The sequence below is a fragment of the Orussus abietinus genome, unplaced genomic scaffold, assembly GCF_000612105.2.
Source record: "Orussus abietinus isolate OABI.00-Male unplaced genomic scaffold, Oabi_2.0 scaffold62, whole genome shotgun sequence".
NCBI classification, from domain to species: domain Eukaryota; kingdom Metazoa; phylum Arthropoda; class Insecta; order Hymenoptera; family Orussidae; genus Orussus; species Orussus abietinus.
This window is the reverse complement of record NW_019394299.1, coordinates 384240-408749: the sequence shown is the minus strand read 5'-3', so window position 1 is coordinate 408749 and position 24510 is coordinate 384240. Positions and strand designations below refer to the sequence as shown.

At 45.0% G+C, this 24510-nt stretch overlaps 4 protein-coding genes across 9 annotated transcripts; 2 read left to right on the top strand and 2 right to left on the bottom strand.

Moving 5' to 3' along the window:
* The first annotated feature begins 294 nt into the window (after positions 1 to 294).
* LOC105698452 (PRA1 family protein 3) lies at positions 295 to 1702 on the top strand. 3 transcript variants are annotated; one of them, XM_023435049.1, is made up of 4 exons: positions 295 to 414; positions 504 to 894; positions 979 to 1196; positions 1298 to 1702. In XM_023435049.1, the coding sequence occupies exons 2-4, from the start codon at positions 704 to 706 to the stop codon at positions 1435 to 1437; spliced, it is 549 nt and encodes a 182-aa protein (XP_023290817.1). In that variant the 5' UTR covers positions 295 to 414; positions 504 to 703; the 3' UTR covers positions 1438 to 1702. The 3 variants fall into 3 exon arrangements, with proteins under 3 accessions (XP_023290817.1, XP_012278154.1, XP_023290816.1); XM_012422731.2 differs by having other exon boundaries at positions 309 to 414; positions 496 to 894; XM_023435048.1 differs by lacking the exon at positions 295 to 414 and having other exon boundaries at positions 421 to 894.
* Positions 1703 to 1850: 148 nt separating this feature from the next.
* On the bottom strand, positions 1851 to 5132 carry LOC105698450 (UBX domain-containing protein 7). 3 transcript variants are annotated; one of them, XM_012422726.2, is made up of 10 exons: positions 4978 to 5132; positions 4591 to 4830; positions 4443 to 4499; positions 4225 to 4385; positions 3878 to 4141; positions 3765 to 3819; positions 3542 to 3693; positions 3372 to 3432; positions 3198 to 3289; positions 1851 to 3099 (listed from the first exon to the last, which is right to left on the bottom strand). In XM_012422726.2, the coding sequence occupies exons 1-10, from the start codon at positions 5015 to 5017 to the stop codon at positions 2941 to 2943; spliced, it is 1281 nt and encodes a 426-aa protein (XP_012278149.1). In that variant the 5' UTR covers positions 5018 to 5132; the 3' UTR covers positions 1851 to 2940. The 3 variants fall into 3 exon arrangements, with proteins under 3 accessions (XP_012278149.1, XP_012278147.1, XP_012278148.1); XM_012422724.2 differs by having other exon boundaries at positions 4225 to 4499; XM_012422725.2 differs by having other exon boundaries at positions 3198 to 3286; positions 4225 to 4499.
* Positions 5133 to 5368: 236 nt separating this feature from the next.
* LOC105698451 (integrator complex subunit 12) lies at positions 5369 to 7331 on the top strand. Its single transcript, XM_012422727.2, has 4 exons — positions 5369 to 5865; positions 5941 to 6309; positions 6389 to 6491; positions 6568 to 7331. The coding sequence occupies exons 1-4, from the start codon at positions 5707 to 5709 to the stop codon at positions 6873 to 6875; spliced, it is 939 nt and encodes a 312-aa protein (XP_012278150.1). The 5' UTR covers positions 5369 to 5706; the 3' UTR covers positions 6876 to 7331.
* A 4912-nt stretch (positions 7332 to 12243) lies between these two features.
* Positions 12244 to 24506, bottom strand: LOC105698464 (plexin-B). 2 transcript variants are annotated; one of them, XM_012422749.2, is made up of 7 exons: positions 24152 to 24506; positions 22448 to 23008; positions 21404 to 22329; positions 20581 to 20999; positions 19907 to 20405; positions 15883 to 19776; positions 12244 to 15407 (listed from the first exon to the last, which is right to left on the bottom strand). In XM_012422749.2, exons 2-7 carry the CDS (start codon positions 22872 to 22874, stop codon positions 15300 to 15302), a joined length of 6273 nt encoding a protein of 2090 aa, XP_012278172.1. In that variant the 5' UTR covers positions 22875 to 23008; positions 24152 to 24506; the 3' UTR covers positions 12244 to 15299. The 2 variants fall into 2 exon arrangements, with proteins under 2 accessions (XP_012278172.1, XP_012278173.1); XM_012422750.2 differs by having other exon boundaries at positions 20581 to 20984.
* Between the last annotated feature and the right edge of the window lie 4 nt (positions 24507 to 24510).

The following is a 24510-nucleotide window of genomic DNA, read 5'->3' as shown; positions in this document are numbered from 1 at the left end:
AAATTGACCTATGCAACTTAAGACCGGAGTCTCACTAAGTGCGTCAGGTGTCAAACAGAGCGCTAAGCGTCAAAACGTCGAGGACGAAAGACCAATCAGAACTATCTAAACCTCGTGCGTCATTTCTACTGCAATTCTGATTTGTTTTTCATCATTGACGCTTTGACGCATCGAGTGTATGACATCGGACGCGTTCAGTGGGACACCGGTTGTATCAAGGAATGGAGTCGCTCTCGTAGTGAGACAGCCCCATCAGACGAGAAGTATGTGCATATATGATTTAAGTGTATATATGTATATATGTTGACATATATAGATTGAATAATATAGAATCACAATTGAATGAAACATTATGCGCAAGGCCATGTAGTGCCATGCAGTACTGTGCGATACATTAATCCAGTTTCACGTGACGTACGTAAAGGATGCGTAAAGATTGTGGCTTACTCTGTTAATAATTTCATTTATTACAATGACTTTTTCCTAACTATTTAGTTTTTCAGTAATCTTATAATCTGGAAGCTTCGTGATCATTCAATGTCAATGATTCGTTGAATTCGTCATCATCTAAAAATATCGAGCCAGGATACTCTCTAGCAGAAGTTAAGTTGCAGGAAAGTCACCATATAAAAGTGGAGGCCAAGAAGAACATTTTTCCACTCATTCAGTGCTCCTCTTTTTAAAGTCAAGATCAAAATCCACAATGGACAAAGTTACGAATGACTTAGAAATTCCACCCAGGCGGGATTGGAATGACTTCTTCTTGGATTCGGCACGGTTCCAAATCCCTAATCTAAAGGATCTTAACAAATGGAACAACCGAGTTGTTCAGAATCTTATATATTATCAAACTAACTATTTCTATATATTATTTGGAACTTTTTTTATCACAGGGTATGAATTTATATTACCTTATTACATCACTTGAAATTAAAAATGTTACTTTCTTCTTCGCTAAATACTGTACCCTATTTTCAGATTGCTTCATCCCGTCAAAATGTTAGTTGGTACAGTGACAATGATTGTAATTATAGTTATTTTTGCATATGTATCGACCGAAGGAAGAGCAGTACACAACTTTAAAAAGCAATACCCTGCTGCAGGACTGATTTTTATACTCCTTGGATCCTGTTTTGTGATGTATACTTTGGGATCACTTTTGGTTTTTCTTTTTGGCATCTTAATGTCACTTGCAGGTAAATATGAAATGTAACATGTACATTCTGCAAAGTACGTAAGTTTTGAAAGAGCATTATATTTCTAAACGATATTTTAAAAAGCTATGTATTTATTACAGTGATATTTCTACATGCGTCTTTGAGATTGCGCCATATAAAGAATAAATTAGTCAATAAGATCGAGGGTAGTGGATTGAGGCGTACACCAATGGGAGTCCTTTTGGAAGAGCTTGGTATGGGACAAGAATACTTTGGTTAAATTCATATAGTCATTTCTTAATGGTAAATAATCCCTGTAGAACAGAAACGAATTTATGATATGCTAATTTTTACCTCGAAGTTCTCTCTCTAAAAAAAAAAAAAAAAAAAAAAGGAACTGTTCAATCTATAATATTGTTAATATGCCTTGTGTGATAATAGTCAATATGCTAAAATTGTTAATTTGCATCATTTTACCTTTTGGCAATCAATAGGAATGGTGTACATATTCTTCAGCATGTTGAAAATAAATATGTTTTGCAGTATTTTTTAGATGCAATAAGGAACATCTGAAATCAGGTTCAAGTTTAAATTCCAAATTTTAAGAATATTGTACGGTGTGGACTAACATTAATAATAATAAAGGTAATATTGCTGCTTCTTAGGAATACATACAAAACCCGTAATTTTCATTGTTTATTGATATTTAATCATATTGGCAGCTTCCTTGTATAACAAAACATTACATTACGTTATAGGTGACTAATATAATTGGAAGGCAAATAATGTATTATAAATTGCTGTAACCTGAATGTCAGCAATTTTCATATTTTGTACTTTAATTCAATAACTACTAACCACAGTCGAAAAGGGTGATACAAAAAACTGTGACAAGTTATAACGTTTTTCCATTTCATGCATGCTCATTAATTTCTATTGAAATTTTGACCACGAGGGAATCCTATATCTATTAATATCTTCAATAAATATCGAGACACCAGAATTGCTCATTGAACAGTTCATACATAAATTACACATGTTAGATTTAAATGTTACAAGCCTAATTACAGCACAAATTACACGTGCACTGCTTTTCTCATTCTTTAATACATCTAAAGACAAAAACCTCAAGTATTTTAAAGATCACTTTAAAATTATGAATACGTTTCTTTTCGTATACTAAAATAATTTAAAACATTTCGATAAAAGGATATATATGTATGATAGGCATTAAAAATTTTAAATAGGGCATAAATACAGATCTGTCACAGGAAAAACATATACATCTAAAAAAAATGACCCTAAATTCAGGAATATTAAATATATCAGTGGTGCTAATTAATGCCCACAACCGCAAAGTATATATTTGTCATTCATTAAAGGAAAAGATTAATCGCTTCACGTTATCTTCTTAGTGGTTAATTACATTCTACAATACTTCCTGAAAGAATAGGAGATAAATTTTCAGTTATTCGTAGGCATTCCTACTTACAGAGAAGTTTTAACTGAAAGATGAGATTTCTTATGCACGTATCTTGTGTGATGTAAAGATTAAAGATTACTTATTATACCTCAATACTCCTTATGTGAAGAAACTGAAAGTGCAACCTATGTAAAATGATAGTAGTAAATTAGGATAAGTTTTAGATTAACCACTGTAAAGAGTTAATACATCACTTAGATGTCATTTTCATTGAAACTTTACTCCCTATCACATCAAATCTTACGATGTGCAGATACAAGTGTTGACCTAAAATTTTTGTATTCGATCACCCTGTGTGCACTAAATTTTCGTTATGAATACAGTATTAGATGGATATAGAATTGTATCTAGCAGACGTAACGTGGGAGGCAACGCCCCGACATCCGTTTTTGGGAAAGGTATTAAGTACGTGTGCTCTGATGGGGGATAACCCATTTCTTCCATCCTTCTTAGGAAAGTCTGCAGAAATGTCGATAAAATTTTATCAAATTGCATATAAAGGATGAAATAGTGGAGGAACAAGTAAAAATGCATAACATAATATTGTAAAAACTTGCCTCCATTGTATCATTAGCGGACATTGAAACTGTCTCCTTTCCACCATGGGGCAGTCTCAAACAAAGGCGTAACAGAGGCTCGTCGTTTCCTGCTTTGTTATCAATATTGTACAAATAAATACACCCTATTTGTAATTGTAAATTATTATTATACTGACAAAACAATATACGTACTCAGTTCCATAGTTTTTTCACAGGTTGACGACTGGCTCACCTCATTTTGATTTGATTTACTCTGAATTAAATATTTTTGATAAAACAATAGTTTACTTTTTTTAGTTGCTATACGATATTCGATAAGGATATCGTATATCAGTAAGATTCTTGACTTGTAAAAGACGTACCGTTTCATTTACAAAGTTGCAATCCAGTCGTCGACTTTTGGAGTCTAGTTCATCTATCCTTGACCTTTTGCTAATAATATTGATGTTGCTACTACTGCTACTGCTGCATGGCAAGTTGGAGGTACTGGTGCTGCATGCCCCAAGAATATTTTCTGTAAACAAAATTGGATCCATTAATATTTGATTTTTTTATTTTACATACCATCAAGTTTGCCCATCTAACCAGAATTGCCTGAGTCTTCGGAGTTTTTGGATTTCTTAAAACAGGAGCTGCTATCCTGAAAAATATCAGTTACATGTATTCTTGTATATAACATTTGTTTTGTTGACACTTACACTAACCACAGAGTCTGGAGATTGACGTTTTGCAGAGAAAGAGCTTGTCCATTCTTTAGAACTTGAAGATTCCTGTGGAGCACTTTCAGGGGAAGCGTGAGTACTTAACATATCATTTAATCCAGCTGCTAGACTGTCAACGGTGATGTGATTATAGGTAGTCATGCATTCACCGGTTCTAGGGTCTACAACTGCCAAGTATGGATATTCATTGACATTATAAAAGTCGATATATCGTTTGCCATCGGCAGTGTTTGACAGCACCTAATAAATTAATATTCATAGGTCATGGGAATAAACTACCCTTGAAATCTCAATACTAGGTCATTGCAGAAAATCAAATATACCTGCCACAGGACAAAATGATCTTTTACAATCTCTCTGATTTGTGGATTAGGCCAGAGATCTCGATTTAAAATTTGACAAGCAAATTCTTGAGGATTCTGGACATTTACGAGTAACCAACGGTTCACCTGTTTGGCATGCTCACGAGCTGCCATAAAATTTCCTAAGAAAAGAATATCACAGGGTGGTCGAAACAAATCTTCCAGTCTCTTTGACTTACGTTGAAAGAATTTCTTGGCTCCGGTTACTCTATGGGTCATTTCTTCTTCTTGTCGCTCTGTAATAATTACGCTAACAATTAAATTTCAATATGTAACAATGACATAACATTGTCCCCACATAGCTATATTTCATTTACGGAGACTTACGCGTTTCAACTGCAAAGTCTCGAAATCTATCAAAGACATTATTTGATGATCTTGGGAAACCACACACAGTGTCTGTAGGTACAAGAACTTCTTGAGTTGGTGATATAGGAGCTCTCACCGGAGGCTCAGAATTTGCTACTGTATTTTCTTCTCCTCCTCCCTCAAACATCAAACTTATTGCAGTTTCTACGTTTCCATCGGCCAATGCCAAATATTGTGCGGCGACAACCTCGCTTTCTCCTATCATTATGACAACATATTAGTTCCACATCTCAAAACATAAACAATTTTGAGTTTTCCTTTAATTCTTCAGTGATCCAATCAAAGCTGATCGTTTAACCTATAAAATCTAAACCATTTCGTTGACGAAAACTAAAATAGACTTACCGGTCACTTCGACGAACTTTTCGACAAGTTCACGGTCCATATTGTGTCCTTTGTATTAACTTTTATACGCGAAGTTAGGGTTTTAAAAAGCGGAAGAACAAAAAGTGTCAATCTTGAACGGGCCGGCTTCCCCAGGGAAGTGCATAGGAGTGTGTGTATATGTGTGTATATCAGTGAATATGTAGGATATGTGTATGTAGCTTCTAGCCTATGAAAACAAACATGAGTAGATGTTCAACTCTGAGAAATACTGGGACCATTCAACTACAAGTAACGCCATACTAGAATGGAGTCGGTACTACAAAATTAATAGTGCCTCTTTTTCCTGTAGATGCAAGATCCAGCATGGCAATCTAGTCATGTTTTTATTCAATGATTTAGCCGATATTAGTGGATATTAGAGCTGTTGCATTTACATTGGGGATCAAAACCAGTAAATACAGTTCTGTATAGAAGTTTTACATCTGTACTGTAAGTTTCACAGTACTGACAGCAACTGACAGTTATTTTTTACGAAACGTCCATGTAAGAGTTAACTGAAAATGATGGACATTTTGAAAGGAACGTGCTTATTTGTTATTAACTACGTGTAGAAGATACCGACTGCTCCAATTTGCCATTTTCTGAAGAACTTTATATATTGAACATTTTTTTGAAGCCTTTTATCAAAGAAGCGTCATTAAATCTGTTTTGTGATACTTCTATCACCCTAATTTCTTACACGCAACAATGTCGCAGTTAGAACTAGATCCTCAATTCACTCAAGGTTTACGCCTACTTCATTCAACAAACAAAGATTCCGCTGAACAGCTAAGAGCATTATTGGATGAAGCTATTAGGCAGAAACATGGTCCAGCTAAAATGCTCTGCAACGTGTTACATAAAAAGGTACATAAAATAAGATTTTAGTTAAACGATCATTTAATGTTTCAATGTTATTTAAAATATAATTCTTTACTTTAGTACATGATGGAAGAGCCGGTATTGAGTGACAACAGCTGTAGTAGTGGTAAAAAGAGTAAAAGCTCTGGTTCTTCTTCCAAGCAGTCGAGCAAGTCGAGTAAAAACAGTTCTCCTGTGAACCTACCTGCTCGTGATACACCACCGGATGTGTTAGCAGCCGACGACTCATTGGCATTAGAAATATTAGAAGATGACCTAACTTGCGTTATTTGTCGAGGAATGGATGTAGGGGCACGTAATAGGCTCGTGGAATGCGTGGAGTGTCATGCACTGTACCATCAGGAATGTCACGTTCCTCATATTCAGGATTCCCAAATAGATGTACCCCGACTAGTTTGGTACTGCTCCAATTGTACTAAAACACAGCAGGTTCGATTGTTAAAAAAATTCCTAACTTGTTTCATCCTTTACATGGCAATGTACAATTAATTTCATCTTTTGTGAATAGGCAACCGTTGCCGTTGAAAGAGCTCCAGCGGTAAAAGAAAGATCTTCTCCGAAGACCGTCATCGAAGGAAAGGCCAAAGAGTCTAAAAAATCAAGTAGTTCAAGTAAGTTAAAGTTCCTTCAGCTTAGGGAGTATCATTGGGTCTAATCATTTTCTTTGTACTGTTTTTCCCGATCTAGGTTCAAAGCACAGTGAAAAGTATAAGTCTACCTCGAATAATTCATCCCAATTGCAGTCAAGTAACAGTACCGGTGTTGCCAGTCCAGGCTCTGCTACAGGACCTAAGATTATGCCAAATATCCACATCGTTAGTGCTGACAGAAGGCTGAAAGATATGATAAAAAAAGCAAAACAGGATAAACGGACTACAAATAGTGGTTCCGGCAGTACCAAACATTCCTCCGTTAATTCAACGGCTTCCACGTCTTCCATCAAGAATTCACAGGAAAAAGCCCTGCCATACAAGGCGAAGCAAGTCGTGGAGTGAGTTCGTCCTGCTCGGTATTGCATGGTGCAGTACTTTCTGCGACTCTAAAATAAAAATCAACGATTAACGAATCAATGTAGATCTCAACGCGAATCGATAAAATCGGCATGATCTCGGCTATGTCACTAAGAAAATGATCGATCATCATTTTAAATGATTTTTTATATGAAGTACGAAATGTAGAGAACACATTCTATTACTTTTTGTCGTACCGACGAGAGAATTTAAATCTATTCTAAGATTTCGACGGAAAGGCAGATTCAAACACAAAACGCCAGACGTCTGAACCGTCACGCAGTCAATTGCGTTTTGAGATTTCTTTGTAAATATATTTTGACTAAGCATTCGATCACCTACGGACGACGTTGGCGAGCATACTATTATACAGTGTAACAATAAGTAAGCGAAGAGCAATCCACTCTTTGTAATACCAATATATTTTTGCGATTTTTTAAATGTTTATTTCTTGTTTGTCCCTACGTCCCATTGAAAATTTGGCAAGAGTCGTTTCGTTCTCGAGTGTCCACTTATGAGCTAGTTTCTTTTTCTTCCTCCGGTGCAGGATGGGTTTTGATATCTATGTACACGGGTCATACGTTGGTTACGCTTGCCTCGCACCGCTCGCGCACGCAATATATAATATTTACACACTCATTCGCACATGCTCGTCGACTATCGTGTTCCGTCCCGCTAAAGGCTCTCTCCAAGAACCAACAAAAGTCAGCGAAACCATTAAGTATTAAGTCAAATTAAACCGCAAAAGTTCTGCGTCGCTTTCGCTTAGGATCCGACCCCAAGATCATCGACCGATCTCAACGAGTCTATCCCGTCTCGCTTACGTTCTGCCAGCTTTTGAGGAGCACTTTTCGCGAAAAGGAGTCACTCGACCCGCACTTAATAATCGCACACTCATGCGCGCAAACGAGAACGCGCCTGCTTCGAGCGAAGATAAGCCTTATAGTATCGAGAAGCAGAGCAGGAAGCCTCACTTCTCTCTTCCTCGAGGCTTCGAGCACGACTCTCGTCCCGTAGAAATTAATAAGTAATGAAAAGTGCCTCGGCGCGAGGAACGCGCGTTCTCGCGGCCTGTGTCAGTCTGATAATAAAATATGTTCGCCTTTGCTCCTACATCGTAGGAGGATGCTCGCCGAAAGATCCACATCGAGCGCATGCACCTGCCGAGAAAAATCTACGCGATCCCGTAGCCCCTTTTTTCATGTCATCCGTCATTTTCCTTCCTCCTTCCTGAGTCAAGGAGGAAGGAAAGAACCGTACCCAGAGGGGAAGAACCAAAGTCGCTCGTCTCGATGTAAACTCCCAATCATAAGTCGTAAAAATCCAATCATAGGTCGCCGTTCGATCCTAGCCGAGGGGTTATTCCCTCAGGAAATCATGGACTTTAAGGTGATGTAAAAGTGGGGCGAAGAGGTCTCGTTTATGAAACTTTTCTTCTAACCGAGTGTACCAAACCCTTTCAAACTTGACAATGTGAACATGGAAGCCACAAAGATCTTGGCGCCCCTAAAATTTCAATTTTTTAAAATATTTCCTTATGGATGTTTTCAAAATTTGTTATAAAAATCGAAATTTCATGAGCTTCAAGACCTACCTGAAGGCCTCCGCATTCACGTTGTAAAGTTTCAGACGATACGGTACACCCACTTCGTAGAAAAGTTTCACGAACGATTGACCTTTCGGATGTCACTTTCACATCCCCTTAATATTAGAAATCACGTGGAAATCAGTCGGAAATCGCAAGCAAAGATCCCAGGAAATCATTGGAAGTCGTTAGAAATCACCGACACGTTCTCACAATTTTATGGTCGAACGTCACTTGTTACCGAATGTCATTGTTGTTTATCGTATGAAATTAAAGGCAATCGATTGCTCAAAGAAGGAACTCGTTATCACTGATTGTGAATAGCCCCTCGGTCCTAGCCATAGAAATATAGGATGGACCGAGCATCTATTGTTCCCAACAATGAAAATAATGTCCGTTCGACAGAGAGAGATCAAGTAGTTCGTGCCACTCTTTTTCTCTCTCTATTCTTTTCTGATCGGTCACTTCCGATGAGGTCATCAATCAGAAAAGAGTAGAGAGAGACAAAGAGGGACACCAACATGTTTCTGTCTTTTTCATAGCGCGAATAGAGTGGCAACAATACATGCTCAGTCCATACTATAAGTCTATGCTCTTTCCATCTTTGCCTTTTTCTTTTCCTCGACTAACAAGGGAACAACATTCCCAACTGTCCGCCGTCGATCTTATTGATTTTCATATATGTTGAAGAACATAAAAATCTAAGAGACACGTGTTTTTTTTATCAGCAATGGTCCACATTTAAGGGGTGTAACAACCCCCCAAAGTTTGGCGGAAATTCGATTTTTATATTAAATTTCGTAGAAACAGGGGAGGGATTTCGACGAAACTTGGCATAAACGTATTCTGTATAAGGACGGTGAAAACAATATTGTCTAGGAATACTACACCACCTCAAGGGGGTGAGCTACCCCTCAGGCGAAATTTTTTTGTAATATCTATTAAACAAGCACTCATACTTAAGTTCCACTTAGGCCATGTGATTGCCCACGAAAAATGAGGAAATATGGGTTTTTTGCTTTTTGCCAATGAACATTTATACATCGGTGGAAAAGAAAGGATATAGGTGGTATATGGGTATATCCCGACTATCTTTATTGGGTTATATCATCATCGAATCTGTTGCGATAGAATTTCAGTCTCTTAAACGGTTTTTTAATTTATTTATAAATAACTGCATGTTATGAAAACCAACGACATTTTGAGGAATTAGCACGTTTACACGATTTATGTACAATGAATTAATCAGGGTATGACCCAATAAAGATAGTCGAGATATACCCATATACCACCTACATCCATTCTTTTCAACCGATGTACAAATGTTTATTGGCAAAAAGAAAAAAACACGTATTTCCTCATTTTTCGTGAGCAGTCACATGGCGTAAGTGGAACTTAAGTATGAGTGTTTGTTTAATAGATATTGCAAAAAAATTTCGATTGTAGGGTAGTTCACCCCCTTGAGGTGGTGTATAATTCCTGGACAATATTGTGTTTTCACCGTCCTTATACATCATACGTTTATGCCAAGTTTCGTCGAAATCCCTCCCCTGCTTCTACGAAAATTAATATAAAAATTGAATTTCCGCCAAACTTTAGGGGGTTGTTTCACCCCTTAAGGATGGACCAATGCAGATAAAAAAAAACACGTGTCTCTTAGATTTTTGTGTTCTTCAACATATATGAACGTCAACAAGATCGGCAGCGGACACTTGGGAATGTTTCCTTGTAAGAAGCAAGATCGCTCAGTGATTCTCTTCGTCCCGCTGATTTTTCTCAGCAGTTCCAGCGCGCCACATTCACACGTCGCGCCGAAGCGCGCTTCCGCCCTACGACCGGATTAATATCCAAACTACGCAAAAATTTAATCTACTGCGCTCATTCGAGATTCAAGGACGAGCTTAAACACGGAGAAACACTCTTCTCCCTACGAAGCGTAGCGAACGGAGTAACGCGCGCTTAATAATCATTTTATTCCTTATCGAAAACTCCATCACAGCGTTAGGCCGAGAAACGAACTCGCCCCTCTCTTTCTTCCTAACCGATAAATGCATCCGATAATTCGCGTAAACTCCGACATGTAAATGACTTGTCCCGACGTCTCGACAAAATATGGTAAACCACGAAGGCATTTCCCAAAACGCGCTGAATTTAACGAAATATCTCCATGAAGAAGATACTATCGCATACAAAATTCCCGATACAAGATAAAGGAATAATGTGAAAAGTCGTCGAAGAATGACGCCCTTCGGAAGGCCTTTGAAGATTTAATCAGAGGGATAATTAGATCTGCGTTCGTCGCCGCGATTAACCATGACATCGTCTTTTAATAATTGCACGAGAGGCACCTCGAAGTGCTCGCGAAATCGGAAGGATGCGAGTCGTTAAAGAGCTCTTAGTCCCCGATTTCGTAAAGAAAAGAAAGAAAAAAAAAACAGAGTAAAAGACGAATATACTTGTCTCGAGGATGGAGTTACGAACGCAGAAACGGAGTTCGAATCGGAGAAAATAGCTCGACCAGAAATAAAGAGGGGACGCCAACGAGGCGGGTTCGTTTCCGGATTAAGCCTCGACTCTTAAAATTGCGATCTGAATAGCGAGAGCTCTCGTTACGGATTTACGCCGTTGTACAAAATTGACAATCTTTTTACAGTATCTTGGATGGACTCGAGCGTCGAACGTGATCGGCTCGAAGTACGAGCGCGTACGACCCTACAAGAATAGTTCGGAGATCTTTAAAAAGAGTATGCGAACGATAGGAAATTACACGGAATTAAAACGAGAGTTCGGAAAAGCCGCTAGGACAAAAGTCTCAAGGTGGCTTTGTGGGCCTTCTGCGGGTCGCCGAGTATAATTCCGGACAACCGCGATTTACCTTATCACGGGAGGGAAAGAGATCCAAAAAAGAAATATTCATCTCCCTCGCATCGCCCAAACGGGAACGCGCGCGCCTCCTTTTTCCCTTCGCCGTAATCCCGAGATAGGCGGAGAGAACTCGAAGAGATTCGCATAAGAGAGAGAGAGAGAGAAAGAGAAAGAGAGATCGCTGATACAGAATGTCTACGTATCTTACAGATCTAATTGCATCGCGGTATAAATAAATACACAACATATTCAACGCGCTCGTTTTCCGTGTAAACACATTGAGAAGGGACGAGTACATACGCCGGGGTATGTAGAAGGAAAAGGGGTTACTTCTCTCCCATGTATTTGCACATACCTAGACGAGTTTACGTATATGCACATATACGTACATATGCAAATATACGTAGATAGAGAGAAAAAGGGGGGCAGGGAAGGAAGGGGAAGGAAAGGAGAGAAAATCCGTGGATGTTTTGGCTTCGAAAAAGAAAAGAAAAAAAAAAAAGATGGAAAGAAAACGAAGGAGATCCGCATCTGGGGACGGAAAAAAGCTTCCGCCAGGTCGATTAAGTACAAGAGCGAGAGGAATTTGCCCTGGTCGTGGCTGGAATCGGCATCGAGACGAGACCATTGTTCGTACACCGTTAAATTACGCCGGACAAAGAGGATATCGGTACCCTCGCGTCCGCATAAAAAATGAATATCTTCGGAACGCGCCACGTGCATTGGACAGCCGTCGCGCGATTTCCGTCCAGAAATCGTGAGAAATAACTGTAGGGTGCACGTTTCCCGCGAAGCAACGACTCTTCGCAATTGACTAAAGTAACGAGACGAGCAATAAGCCCTTGTCCCGCCCACCCAGCCCAGCCGAGCCTAGACCCTCGGTTACTCTCTCCCCTCGAAGGACATAACTTAGCGATTTCTTACGACGGATTCGCGCTCGATCGATTATCCACAGAAGCGCCACGAAAAGCCTTGGCAGTATATGCTGGATTTAAGCGTACGCAGAGACGAGGGCCCGTCGCACCCTCGGGACTTTACAAATACATGATAATATAGTATCGAAACGGTCGAAGCCCATCGCTTAGCTAGAAAAGATCCCGGCTCAACTCGAAATGGATAAAAGGTCGGAAAGGATATATCGGAGCGATCGTGCCGAATTTCGGGCGGCGCAGCGCGAGGAGGTCGCTCCTCGTGGCAGGATAGGTTCTCACCTTCGATGTAATCGACGCGATCGACGCGATCGGCCTATAAATATAAATGCATTCCTGGCAATGAGATACTCGATCGCGGAGCTCCGTTTAAATGGACGGCACGAGGCCGCGCCTATCACTGTGCGTTCGACGAACTTCTTTTTTATCCCCTTTCTTTCCTTCTTATCACGTTATCACCCAGTCGCAGTCGTTCCCGTTTTCATTCTAGACGGAATGCCTCGTCTTTCGAGTATTACTTAACGATGCCCGTTGCGAGAGACCCTCGACAAAAGTTGTCACCGTCGTGAGATCGACCAGTCAAAAATATATGTACAATTATCAATCCCGTGTGTCAAAGTCTATCGATCGCGACATCGGCTAGTCGAGATACGTTCTTTCGTGAAGTTCTCATTTGATCCTGGTAACCACGTTCGAGATGAAGCGATCCTAGATTTTTTTTCTACGGACCCTGAATTACGTTCCCGTACTATTTTAATAACTTCGTATCAAAGCGGACGAAAAGGCCGCAACTCCGAAGAAAAGTCACTGGCCATTCGTTCGCGTCCTTAATAATTACCGATTTACGACAATCGTTGTAGAAAAGGGGGAAAAAAAAATCAAAACCTCGACGACGGTGACAAACGACGGCGTCTCGCGACAATAATATATCAATGCACAACATAATAACGCGTATACATTATCATATGCGGGGTCGTACAGAATACTGGATACGTAAAAAAAGGGAATATAAAAAACGAAGGAAAATAATCGAGCGTTAGAAAAATCTTCCGTACACCTCGTACGTATCTAGGCCTGAGGCAGTCGACGCCGCCGTGTTATATCTCTTAAAATTCCCTTTAACTTTTTTTTTTATATATATATAACGTTACTTCGGTTGCCTTAGACTTTAAATGTTACTTCTTACTCCGCCTTTTAACAGGGCTCGCATCTCTCGCTCGCATATACAGGCTTGTATACAGGGTACGGGACACGTCGCGCATGTAATCCGTATATGTACACTCTGCGATCGTTACCTGTACACCGCGTATATATTTACGTGTCACGATATAATAATATATAACAGTAGCAACGGTAACAACGACCACGCCACGGTGGGAACGACCCAATTAGGTGCGCTTTTAGTAGCCGCAAAAGAGTGACCGCACTTTTACCCGGTCTCTGGCACTGCCATCGCCGTTACCATTGTTAAAATTATATTCTAGTTAATTATACAATAGATATAGCCACTCGAGCTAAAATCGCGAACTACTCGTTGACGTACGCGTTCGTACATAAGGTTCGGCCTGTAAAGCTAATAATTTCGCTGCACCTAAATGAACGGAGCTGTCGCCCAGGGGAATTTTACTCGTTCCAAGGAGTTCCCATCTTCGAGCGATGAAATTTTCCCCGAACGATCGATTCGTGTCCGACCGTATTGGATTCGCGGCGAAATCGCGTAAAAGAAAAATAACAAAAAAAATATATAAAACATGGAAAACTTTAGAACGCACCGCTGCAACGAAACAAGGTCCGCTCGAAGGTACAGTTTTCGGTGACCGCCTCGTCCTTTCGCCCATAATTAACATTTTTCTTCCGTAATCCAGCGTATTAGTTCGAATCCACGCACACCGACATTTCGTAGAACGCGCGACGACGTCCCCGTTTGGGTGTTACCCAGACAATTGGCGTTTCGTACAGTACTTTCGATAGACATTTCATATACATTAGGTAATATCCCTCTCCTTGAGTCCCTAAAGTTCACTGGGTCGCCGCGATTTCACTCGGGCGATACACAGGGCTCGATTGCGACTTTGATGCAACTAAAAAAGAGCGGTCGTGGTGAGTTCAGAAAATCCCGGGTAAGGTGTTTCCGAAATACCAAAGTACATCGGTAAAGATAAAATACATTACGTCGAGAAAGATCAACGGTCCAGCCAATCGACGTTAATTGACGGTGTCAAATAAACGAAACTAAATGATCCTGGTTAAAAAAGAAAAAGAAAAACGGAATCAAATCTTAACACGAATGTAAAAATCAGTCAATAAATTCGGGTACGGACCGAAGCACGTTGAACGAGACCGGAATCGATTTCATGTAACCCGAAATGCCCATATTTGATTTTAAGAAATCTCAAATTGGAAGATCCATCAGAAACATGAATACGTAGTGAACTTTACGTAGTTTTGTCCCCTCTTCCAAATTGATTAAGAAACCACGAAACAGTCGCTCGGGGTTTTTCTTCGACGCCGTCGACGCGCTACACCACGACCCCAATCTCGGACGGAAAATCAAAGTCTAGATTCCACAAAATATACAATAAATGCATGTAGCACGTATCTCTGCGGGCCACCGGGATTCGCGTCAGCGCCACCGTCTCGCGCAGAGATTAAGCAACACCGTTCGGGGAACACCTCGACCCCGAGCCTAATAATTCTCTCCTGACTCTTGACAGTCGCGTTCGACGCGACGCCCGGGACGATCGGTTCTAATAGAGTCAAATTCCTGCTCTGCGAGACGTCGTCGCGCGCCGACGAGGGCTCGGACGGAACCGGGGGCCTCCTCGCTCGGTAAGGTACCTCGCGCATCCGGTTTCCACGCAGGGTGCGCGCCCGTCCGAAAAGCTTCGCCGACAAGGGGGCGGCAGGGGCCTAACCGTAGAGGCGAGCACGGACGCGGACGGTGCGCGAGGACTGGAGGCACTAGTCAGCGTCCTTGAGGGCCTCGACGTCTTCGGGGTAGGGTGGGCTCGCGGTGCTCCCTGAGTCGTGTCAGCAGGCGTTCGTCTCCTCGCCCTCCATCGTGCACGCCACGTTCTCCAGCCTGTGCGCCAGGTGTAGTTTGCGGCAGCCCGCGTCCGTTTCGAGGGCGTCTAGTATCTGAAAATTCCACAAGAGGGAGATGAGCGAAGTGAACGAGATTGGTGAAACCAAAGAATTCAGAAGTCTCTATAGAAGCCCAGAAGGATACGGACGTTCGATGCTCGATAAATAGTATGTTAGCCAACGGATGGCGGCGCTGTAATCATCTCTCCATCCCTCTTAATCTTATGGCGATATATAGCGATTGCATTATTTCTTTATCTTGCACCCAATACTCGTCTTTCTATATGCGTCTCTCTTCCTCCCTTACGTGAGATATCGTTGGCTAACACGTGCGATCTCTCTTTTACCCCCACTTCTGGTTTGTTAGCCAACTTTTAGAGCATCGAGCGCTAACATAGGATCTGGGCTTCTATGGGACTTCTGAATTCTTTGGTGAAACGAACGATATAAGCAAAACTACATCGGAGAAGTCGGACAGGACTGACGAGGTCAAAAGACAAAACTGTAAGAAAAACACGTTTCAACACACCTGTTCGTAATACTTGCTGACGTAGATGTAGAGCTCCTTGAGCGCGGCGATGACGTCGAACTCGTTGACATGGGCCGCACTCAGCAGCTGCATGGCGGCCGCCATCTCCTGGTCGGAGATTTGTGGGAGTCTCTGCACGTCCGTGTAGAACCTACCGACCTTCTCCCTATAATGGGGTATGTCCTTGGCGAAAAGGAGCTTGTTCGAGGGCGAGTCCTTCCCGAGCCTGTGCTCGGTGGTCGAGCAGGAGTCCATGAAGGTCTGCGCAATGACCGAGAGGCTCGAGTCGACCGTCGTCGACTTGTTGATGTCGAACATGAAGTCCGGATTCTTTATGAAGTTGACCCAGAACCTCAGGGGAAGGCTGTTCGACTTCCAGGCGTGGGCGACTTCGGGGTCGACGATGCCGTGCCGCCTGGCGGCCTCGTCGAGGAGGTCGAAGAGCCACTTGATGGCGCTGGGCAGAGCCTCGTTCGCGGTGAGTATCGTGTTGAGGAAATCGTCGACGAACTTCTGGACGGTGCCTTTGGTCGAGAGAAGTCGGGTCAGGAAGATCTCCGGAATGGCCTTGTGAGTGCGCTCCGGATGATGGTGGCGGTGATGGTGTTTGCCGCCGATGAGACCCAGGCCGCCGCCCCCGGTGGAGGCATAATGGCTTTCCTCGAGAGGCCTGACCAGGTGGTAGAGGCGCCGGTTGTGGCCCCCGTGGCCAGCTTCGACGTCTCCATTGGCCGTGATCACCGGAGGTGGTGGAGGCGAATGTTGCGACTCGTAATAGATACCACCTCCTCCGACCGGGGTGTGCGAGTAGACTATCGCGGGCCCTATTTGAGCGTTCCCGGCCGCGTTGGCCAGGTGGTGGTGATGGTGGACGTGGTGGTGGTGGTAATGATGATAGTGCGGCTGCTGGTTCTGATGCAGGTGGGTCGCCGAGCAGTGATTCGACCCGTGTCGATGGTGACTCGAGGTCTTGCACGCGTGGCACGGTGGTTTACAGTTGACGGCGAACCCGTCGTTTTGTCTGGGTATCAAGGACATCACTGCGGACTCCTTGACTCCGTAGTGGGCGAGCGTGTTGATTTTTCGCCAACCGCCGCTGCACTTGGTGGTCAGGTCCTCGTCCTGAAGGGAAAGGTGGCCGCCCCGGCCGTGACGCCACTCGAGGTCGACCTCGTGGATAGAGGGCCTCAACGAGAACGGCGTGTTCTTGTACAAGGCGTCCAGAATCTTCGACTTGACCTGACTGATGGTGTCGCAGTCGAGGACCTTGCACTGGATCTTCTCGTCGAGATCGTCCTGGACGACGTGCAGGGTCACCACGCTGTGCTCGATCTGCTCTCGGAGGAGTCGCTCCTCGGAGAGAGAGTACCTGGCGTCGTGCGTGACCACATCGACCGGGCCCTTCTCGATCTGATGTTTAATCGCCTTGAAGAGGAGGAAGAGCGAAGAGCCCGCGTAGTCCTTGAGGTAGTTGTACATGCACAGAGCCATCCAGTTGGTCAGCATCTTCTCGACGACCGACTCGGTCCTCCTGAGCATGAGCTGGGGGTGCTTCGTGTTGACCGCTTTGTCGATTAGCCGCAGTAGCAGGCTCATCAACACGTCGGTCGCGTATTCCATCTTGCTCATGAGCACGATCATGAGCAGCGAGGCGACGTTCACCTTATCCCGGATATTGAAATCCTTCTGAGCCTCCAGGGTCTCGACAAAGGTCAGCAGGAAGCACTTGTTGTTGATGAGTTGCTCGAACTGCACCATCGCGGCGTCGTAGTTAGTCCTGGACACGTTGTTTCTGGCCCGAGGATCGTTCAGTATCGGGTGGTCGATTACGCCTGGGAAGAAGACTTTCATGATGTAGTTCTTATGATCTAGGGTCGGTATGCCGGAGGACTCGAGATCGGCGGTCAGGTCGGTCATGTCGGTCTGCAACTCGGCAAAGGCCTGCTTGCACTCCATTCGGACGTTGCTCTCTAACGTGTCCATTTGAATTTGAATCCTCTTGTACTCCCTTTCGGCCTGCGTGCTCTTTCTCCGGTAGACCACCAGCACCAGGACGAAGAGAAAGACGAGACTAAACGTGCCCGCGGCGATGCCGGCAATGGCCTCCGGAGGAATTGGGTACGACTTGGCCACGTCGTAGTGCAGATAACCGATGGGGAAGCGCAAAGTCCGGCCGACTCTGACGACCACCAGGGGTAGGCCGTGCTCGGTCTTGACGCCAAGTTCGTCGGTATCAGCCGGTTGTTGATCCGGAGGTGTACACACCAGTTGGGTCAGGGCGAGGGACGTCACGTTGCAAGGCATGGTACCCACGGTGACGTTCACGTCGGACTCGTCACTGGCATAAGTCAGATGCTCACCTTCGATCACCAGAGTGTCGCCCTTGTACAACTTGACATTCCTCGGAAAAGGGAAAAACTTCGGGTCCTCCACATAAAGCAGCCGATTCCTTAGATTCTGGAAATGTTTCTCCAGGTCTCTGACGCTCTCGACGTCGTCCATGAGGAAGGCTATCTTCAGGGAGAGCTGCGACTCTTTGCCTCCGTTCTTAAGGACCTGGATGCCGGGCGGCGATCGCCCAGGATTGTCGTCCCCGTCGCCCAGATCCGAGAAACTCGCGTCAGAAGTCGTCGACTCGGACGTCGAGCGCTCGATCCTTCTCAGGGAACGAAACCTACCGGAAACACTGGGACTGGGACACTCCATCTGCGTGGGGTTCAGGACGACACAGACGGTGCGATTAACAGGCTCGACCTCGTCCTCGAAGTACACCTCCATCTCCGGTTTTTGAATGGTGTCCAAGTTGGTCCCATGCACCGTGATCATCCGACCGCCCGAAGCGAAGCTCCTGAGGGGTTTGATCTCCATGATGGTAGGGTCCAGGGTGTAATTGTAAGGATTCCCGTACAGAGTACGATTTGCCCCGTCGATGCTCAGGGTTAACGTGTGGACCTGCCGAACCCTGCCGGATTTGCTGGTGACACAGGTCAGTCTGGTACTGCTCGCCTGAGTGGCGTTCACCCGACAGGGCAGCTCGTCGAGGTACGCTGCAATCGTGCTCCCGATGTTGAGGTAGGTCCCGGAGATGGCCAACTGGGTGCCGCCACTTTGGGGTCCCATCGATGGATGCACCCCGGTCAATCGGATATCCTTGTAGTTGAAGAGCACCGCGCTCTCGGTGTCGCCGGCGTTATTACCAACAACCACGGAGGCGGTGTCGGTCGCCTCGTGCCGGCCCGTTCGGCACACTATCCTCACCGAGACCTCATAGTCGACCAGGGTACACGGAGTGTTACCGATGTGTATCTTTCCCTCGACGTCGCTTTTACGCAAACCCAAATTACTGCCCTCGATTGTGACCAGGGTGCCGCCCTCGATAGGTCCACTCAGCGGTTTAATCATGTCTATCCTGGGTTTCGGGCAGACTGCGAATGGCGAGTACATGCACGAATGACGGTAGACGCAGCTGGTCCCGCACCAGGTACATTCGTAGCGCGGATCCCTCGTCAGGCACAGAGAGCAATCCGCGTGCTCCCTGTGAGAGCCAAGGACCTCGCACTTGTACAGGACGACCGTCGTCTGGTCCACGTGGTGGTTCGTGTTCCAGACGACGGTCACCGCCGCCTCGTACTCCCCGGTCGCTTCCTCGTAAGAGTAGATTGTCTTGTCACAGACGATGAACCGGCTGCTGTCCACTCGGGCCTGCACCCGTAGATTCGCTCCCTCGATCGTCACGATGCACTGGAACCCCGTGTGACCGATCTGCGGTTGCGGCAGGTTCTCCACCTGGAGGACTATCTCCTTCGGTACATTATTTGGCAGCATCAAGGGTTCCTCCCGGGGTGCGAATCGCGGACAGTACTGGATTCCGTGTGCCGCCAGGCTCGTTTGGCTCTGCAAAACAATTTCCAAATAGGATGGAGTTGAGCAATCGTTTCCGCGTCCGTGTATCTCAAAGTTCAATAACAAAGCATTTACTAATCATCTTCCGTCAATCAAGTGGCATCGTCGCATCAGAACTTACGTTTTCCCCGGAAATGACGTTGCCTTGGCAGCCGCTGGTGTTGTGAGTGCATCGGTTGTCGTAGACGCACCAACTGCAAGCCCATTGCGACTTGACACAGTCGAGGCAAACCGAGTGCCTCGAACAATCGAAGTAGGCGAAATTCCGCGAGACGAAGTCCTTGTTCGTCTCGCTCGAGCGTACCGACAGAGGCACCAGGACATGGTCGGATTCGTCGGGGATGCTGGGTCTGCCGGCGACCGGAGGTGTCGGGCAAGACAGGCCGAATCCCGTCATCAACGCGTCGATGGGATCGGCGTTTCCGAAGACGCACTTATAATTCGCCCCAGCCGGCAACTCCGGCAGGGTCCTGATCGTTAACTGGACAGTCGTCATCTGGTTGATGGGGATCCGATCGGGCAATACCTGCTCGAAGTCGATGCATTGCTGGCCCGTGCCCAGCGATAACCATCTGGGACTGCTCTGACTTGCCTTCTGACAAGCGCCTCGAACGGTGCATCTATAAAGCGTTTGCATTGGGATTAGTTAGACCGAACGGTTCGGTAAAATCGAATTGAATACTATTATAGTAATAAATTTAACGTTATTTGTTGGATTAATGGAACGTTTATTACTCGATTAAGTAATCGCTCCACAGATACGTACGTACGAGAAGGTATTACGGTAAAACCAACCTCTTTTCCAGGGAACACCATCCGCAATAAGGGTCTCTGGCATCGAGGCAACTGCTGCAGTTGGTATAACTGCTACAGTGCTCGACCCTGACCTTAGAGACTTTCGACGTAGAGAGGACGTAAATGTAGTCTCCACCTGGAGCGATGACGGTGTCTGGCAGCAGCTTTTGGCCCTTATCAATGACGATGCTCTCATAAATGGACGCCTCGGTGCCGGATAGCAAGACTTTCTTCAGGACACCGTCGTTGGTCCCGAGAAAGGCGACCGTGTGGCTCTCGGTGTTCGCCACGGCGACCGACGTCACGAAATCGTTGGGAAAATGAAGAACTGCCTGTCCGATGATCGGAGAGACCCCCGAGATCTTTAAGCCGACCTCGCAGAAGTGCATAATGTTTCCCGTCGTCTGTAACGAAGACTCCTTTGAGAGAAAGAATCAAACGATTCATTTATGTCTGTGTCCCAGTAATATTATTTACGATGAATCTACTGCCAGTTCATACTAATTTTACGTACTAAAAGTCTACTTGGGTTGCTCCGTATTAATAATTCTGGATATTCCGAATACATTATAATTTCCTACTCGAAGTAAGCTTTCAAAGTATCTATTAAAATGTTAGAACACATTCAACGACGCCAATTAGTGCCGAATCCCAATTGGTACCGTTAACTGATCACAATAGCTTGAAGTACGTTTTGTAATCACGGCTTAATATTTCCCAGGCAAACAATTATTTTTAATCTCTAAAGGTATTGGACAAGCTAAGAAATCAAAACTATTAGTATAACGCTCCCCTAGAAATGAGAATCATTAAACGAACTTACTCCTGCGGACGGGCATTTTCCATCTTGAATGGGACCACTGACGTAACCCATGTTCCGATACTTGATGCTACCATTAAAGCACATGTGGATGTTCTCGTTGAACTTGGTCTCGATCTCTTGCAAGCTGTAGACGCAGAGGGCCGAACGAGGCAAGGGTTCGTTGGTGATACCCTTGCTAGGTGAGAAGACAGAGACGAAGACAAGGTCTCCGACAGCGATGCCCAACTGCATGGCCAGATCGCTACCAGCCACGGCGAGTTTGGCATCCTGCACTAAGTTATAGACTTGTTGCTTGCCATCTCCAACGTCAACACTGCACTGCAGCGTCACTTCGGTGTAACTGTCGTAGTTGGAGTCGCTTATGCAGCTGCGGGCAAACCTGGAGATATAACCCAGCTCCTCTTGCTCCGGAAGGTAAGACTGCTTCTGAACTAGCACAAAGTACGCGTATTCACTTGCGTTAAACCCGTACACATATTTCACCAGGAAGTGGTCCCGATACTTCACGTCTATGTATAAGATCGACTGCCTATAGAAGGTGAATTCTGCAAAGTCTAACGTAGCAAGGTTCCGGCTGGAAATGGCAGGAACATCGTGGCGGTACTCGCCGTTATTGGTGAACGTGGTACCAACATAGAGGATGCTTGTCTTCCTCCAAGGGTTATATCGTTCTGGACCGATGAAGGCATACGTGGAGGAGGTCTCGTCATTAGCTGCCACGCTACGAGGCACGAACTCCGGTTTGATGGATATGTTTGACATTTTGTATTTCTCGCAAGCACCCTGAAGAAGAGACCCGCACGCTATCAAGGTCTGCGCTTCCAGGTCGGCTAGTAGCAGCTTATTCACGTTGTCCATCCACGACGTCGTGGTATCCCTCGAAGGACACCCAGTCGCATAGCATTGTGGATTATCTAATCTTGGCCCTTTGAAATAAATGTACAATTTAAAATATGTGACAAATATCAACACAGGTTATTAAAAGGTAAGAATAGTATATTAATTTAGTAACATTCATGTATCATTCGATAAGAGGGTACTCACCGGTGGAAACATACTCCTCGAGTTTCAAATTGGAATCCATTTGCAACAGTCTATTGACAGCTCCGGTATAGAGGCGTCCAGTATTGGGATCTATGGTGAGATGATTCAAGCGAAGAGCACCTTCCTTCGTGGCATTGGCCTCGGTTGGAAAGAGCCCATATCGGTTAGGGTCAGTCGAAGGGAACTGCGCCACGATGTGAGGGGATCGATTTTCCTCTATGGAAGGAACCGTACTGACAGGGACATCCAAGGATGCAGATGCCAGTGCAACCAGAAGCCACACGACAAGGTACATGGATGAGAGCGATATCGGACTGCAAAATAGCATTGACGCAGGTGGTGGAGGCGTTACGAATGGAGCAGCAGGAAGATTGACAGATCCAAGGAGCCTCATGGTGCGGGTGGTCTCTTGTATGTTCGAGCACATGTGGATCTGGGACAGTCGGGTCGAGTGGTATGGACGTGAAGCTGGTTTGCTACTGGTAGTTGGCCCCTATCGTTGCGGCACTACCAAGTCAGCATGCTCCTAAGCACCAACATGATGCTCACTGCCTCGTGCTCCTGGAACACAACGGAAGAGTAGTCATTAAACAATCATAGTCATTGCTTCGTTTTCGTGAGGCAATCATCTTATATGACATAATGGATCCAACATCTATCATTAATCGCATCAAGCTAATTGATTTAACTCTATCCCTTCTAATTAAGGGGATCCTTAAGTGAAATATCAACCACAGCGGAAGGAACGATAGGCCTTTTAACTTTGTCCCTAAAAATCAGGAAATCACCCCTATGCAACATTTTGGAATTGTTTTAAATGCTTTGTTTTTTTTTAAAGCACAAACACAGTAGTAAAATGAAGTAGCATTTCTTGCAACCATTAGAGTATAATGACGTGCATCTTAGCATTACTGGGCACGTTATATACACATATGTCTTGACTACAGTCCATACAACCATGCTATTGAGACGATAATAGAAACGCAGTTACAAAAGAAGAATCGGTAAAGGAAGAAAATAATCCAGCAGCCTTGTTACCTCTTTGACAATCAAATAGTTATTTATGGATTAGCATATCATCTCTTAACACAAAGTCCATGGTATACAATATCGACATACTCGTAGGATCAAGATGAAAAAACATCGAACGTCTATTCAACAAATCCCAACGAGACAAGATACATCGGCTAAGGACCGAAGTACGAAAGACAAACTTCACCTCCCTGACAACATCCACCCACAGGAAAAAAAACCATTACAGGTGGATGCTAACATCTGACTCTCCGAAACAAAAAACATACAACTCTCTCTCATACCTCATCCTGAGAGTGAATAGTACATAAATCCCCGCAGTATTTCCCCTTTGAACGAGGTATCCAAACGAAAGCAAAGTCATCGTCGGACAGAACCGTGGAAGTAAAAGCACGGGCAAACCCTCGGCAGGACTCCCCCTCGTTGAGAGGATCTCTTGGCGACACTTGACAGCTAAGGGGCGCCTCGCGACACAAAGGCTGGAACGTACGAGCGGCCGGTTCCCGAGGCGGCTAAACTGAAGTTCCAGGACGCGGAGTACGTACCGAAGCCCCGGCTCGAGTTCCTCCTCGTCCCGGAAGGCTCCTGCGCTTCCTAAATAGCATTCGAAAAAGGAGCAAACTCTCGGAAAGCCAGCTCGGTAGGTCCGGGCGGCCTCGCGCCGGTATTTACCTTGCTCCTAGGAGCGCCAGGGCTTAGAGGCCGGGGACAGGGTCGGAAGCAGTAGCCGCGACGCGATCCGCGATGCGTTTCGCGCTCGCGGGCACGGACTAGGGCACATCGCGAGGGTGCACCATCGTGGGTCGTGCGCGGGTGGCGTGCCGTCCTCGGGCCTCGCGCCCGGTCGCGGAGCTGCGGGGCGGCCGCGCGGTCGGGCCGCGTCGAACTTGCCTCGGTGAGCCCTCTCGCCCGATCTCCCCGAGATGGTGGTCAAGCACTCGCGACGCGCGCCGTCCCTTCCGTCACTCGACAATAACACGAGCCGCGGACTCCGGATCGGCCGCCATTAAAATCCGACTGAATCCGACTGA

Excerpts from the sequence above, each read along its gene's own strand:
- LOC105698450 (XM_012422724.2), bottom strand. The coding sequence starts at position 5,017 with ATGGACCGTGAACTTGTCGAAAAGTTCGTCGAAGTGACCG. Across the intron at positions 4,831-4,977 it reads AAAGTTCGTCGAAGTGACCG|GAGAAAGCGAGGTTGTCGCC; the intron begins GTAAGTCTATTT and ends TCATAATGATAG. Across the intron at positions 3,694-3,764 it reads CGAAGACTCAGGCAATTCTG|AAAATATTCTTGGGGCATGC; the intron begins GTTAGATGGGCA and ends TTTTGTTTACAG.
- LOC105698451 (XM_012422727.2), top strand. The coding sequence starts at position 5,707 with ATGTCGCAGTTAGAACTAGATCCTCAATTCACTCAAGGTTTACGCCTA. Across the intron at positions 5,866-5,940 it reads GCAACGTGTTACATAAAAAG|TACATGATGGAAGAGCCGGT; the intron begins GTACATAAAATA and ends TCTTTACTTTAG. Across the intron at positions 6,310-6,388 it reads ATTGTACTAAAACACAGCAG|GCAACCGTTGCCGTTGAAAG; the intron begins GTTCGATTGTTA and ends TTTTGTGAATAG.
- LOC105698464 (XM_012422749.2), bottom strand. The coding sequence starts at position 22,874 with ATGTGCTCGAACATACAAGAGACCACCCGCACCATGAGGCTCCTTGGA. Across the intron at positions 22,330-22,447 it reads CGAGGAGTATGTTTCCACCG|GGCCAAGATTAGATAATCCA; the intron begins GTGAGTACCCTC and ends TTTATTTCAAAG. Across the intron at positions 20,406-20,580 it reads TGGTGTTCCCTGGAAAAGAG|ATGCACCGTTCGAGGCGCTT; the intron begins GTTGGTTTTACC and ends AACGCTTTATAG.
- LOC105698452 (XM_023435049.1), top strand. The coding sequence starts at position 704 with ATGGACAAAGTTACGAATGACTTAGAAATTCCACCCAGGCGGGATTGG. Across the intron at positions 895-978 it reads GGAACTTTTTTTATCACAGG|ATTGCTTCATCCCGTCAAAA; the intron begins GTATGAATTTAT and ends CCCTATTTTCAG. Across the intron at positions 1,197-1,297 it reads CATCTTAATGTCACTTGCAG|TGATATTTCTACATGCGTCT; the intron begins GTAAATATGAAA and ends TATTTATTACAG.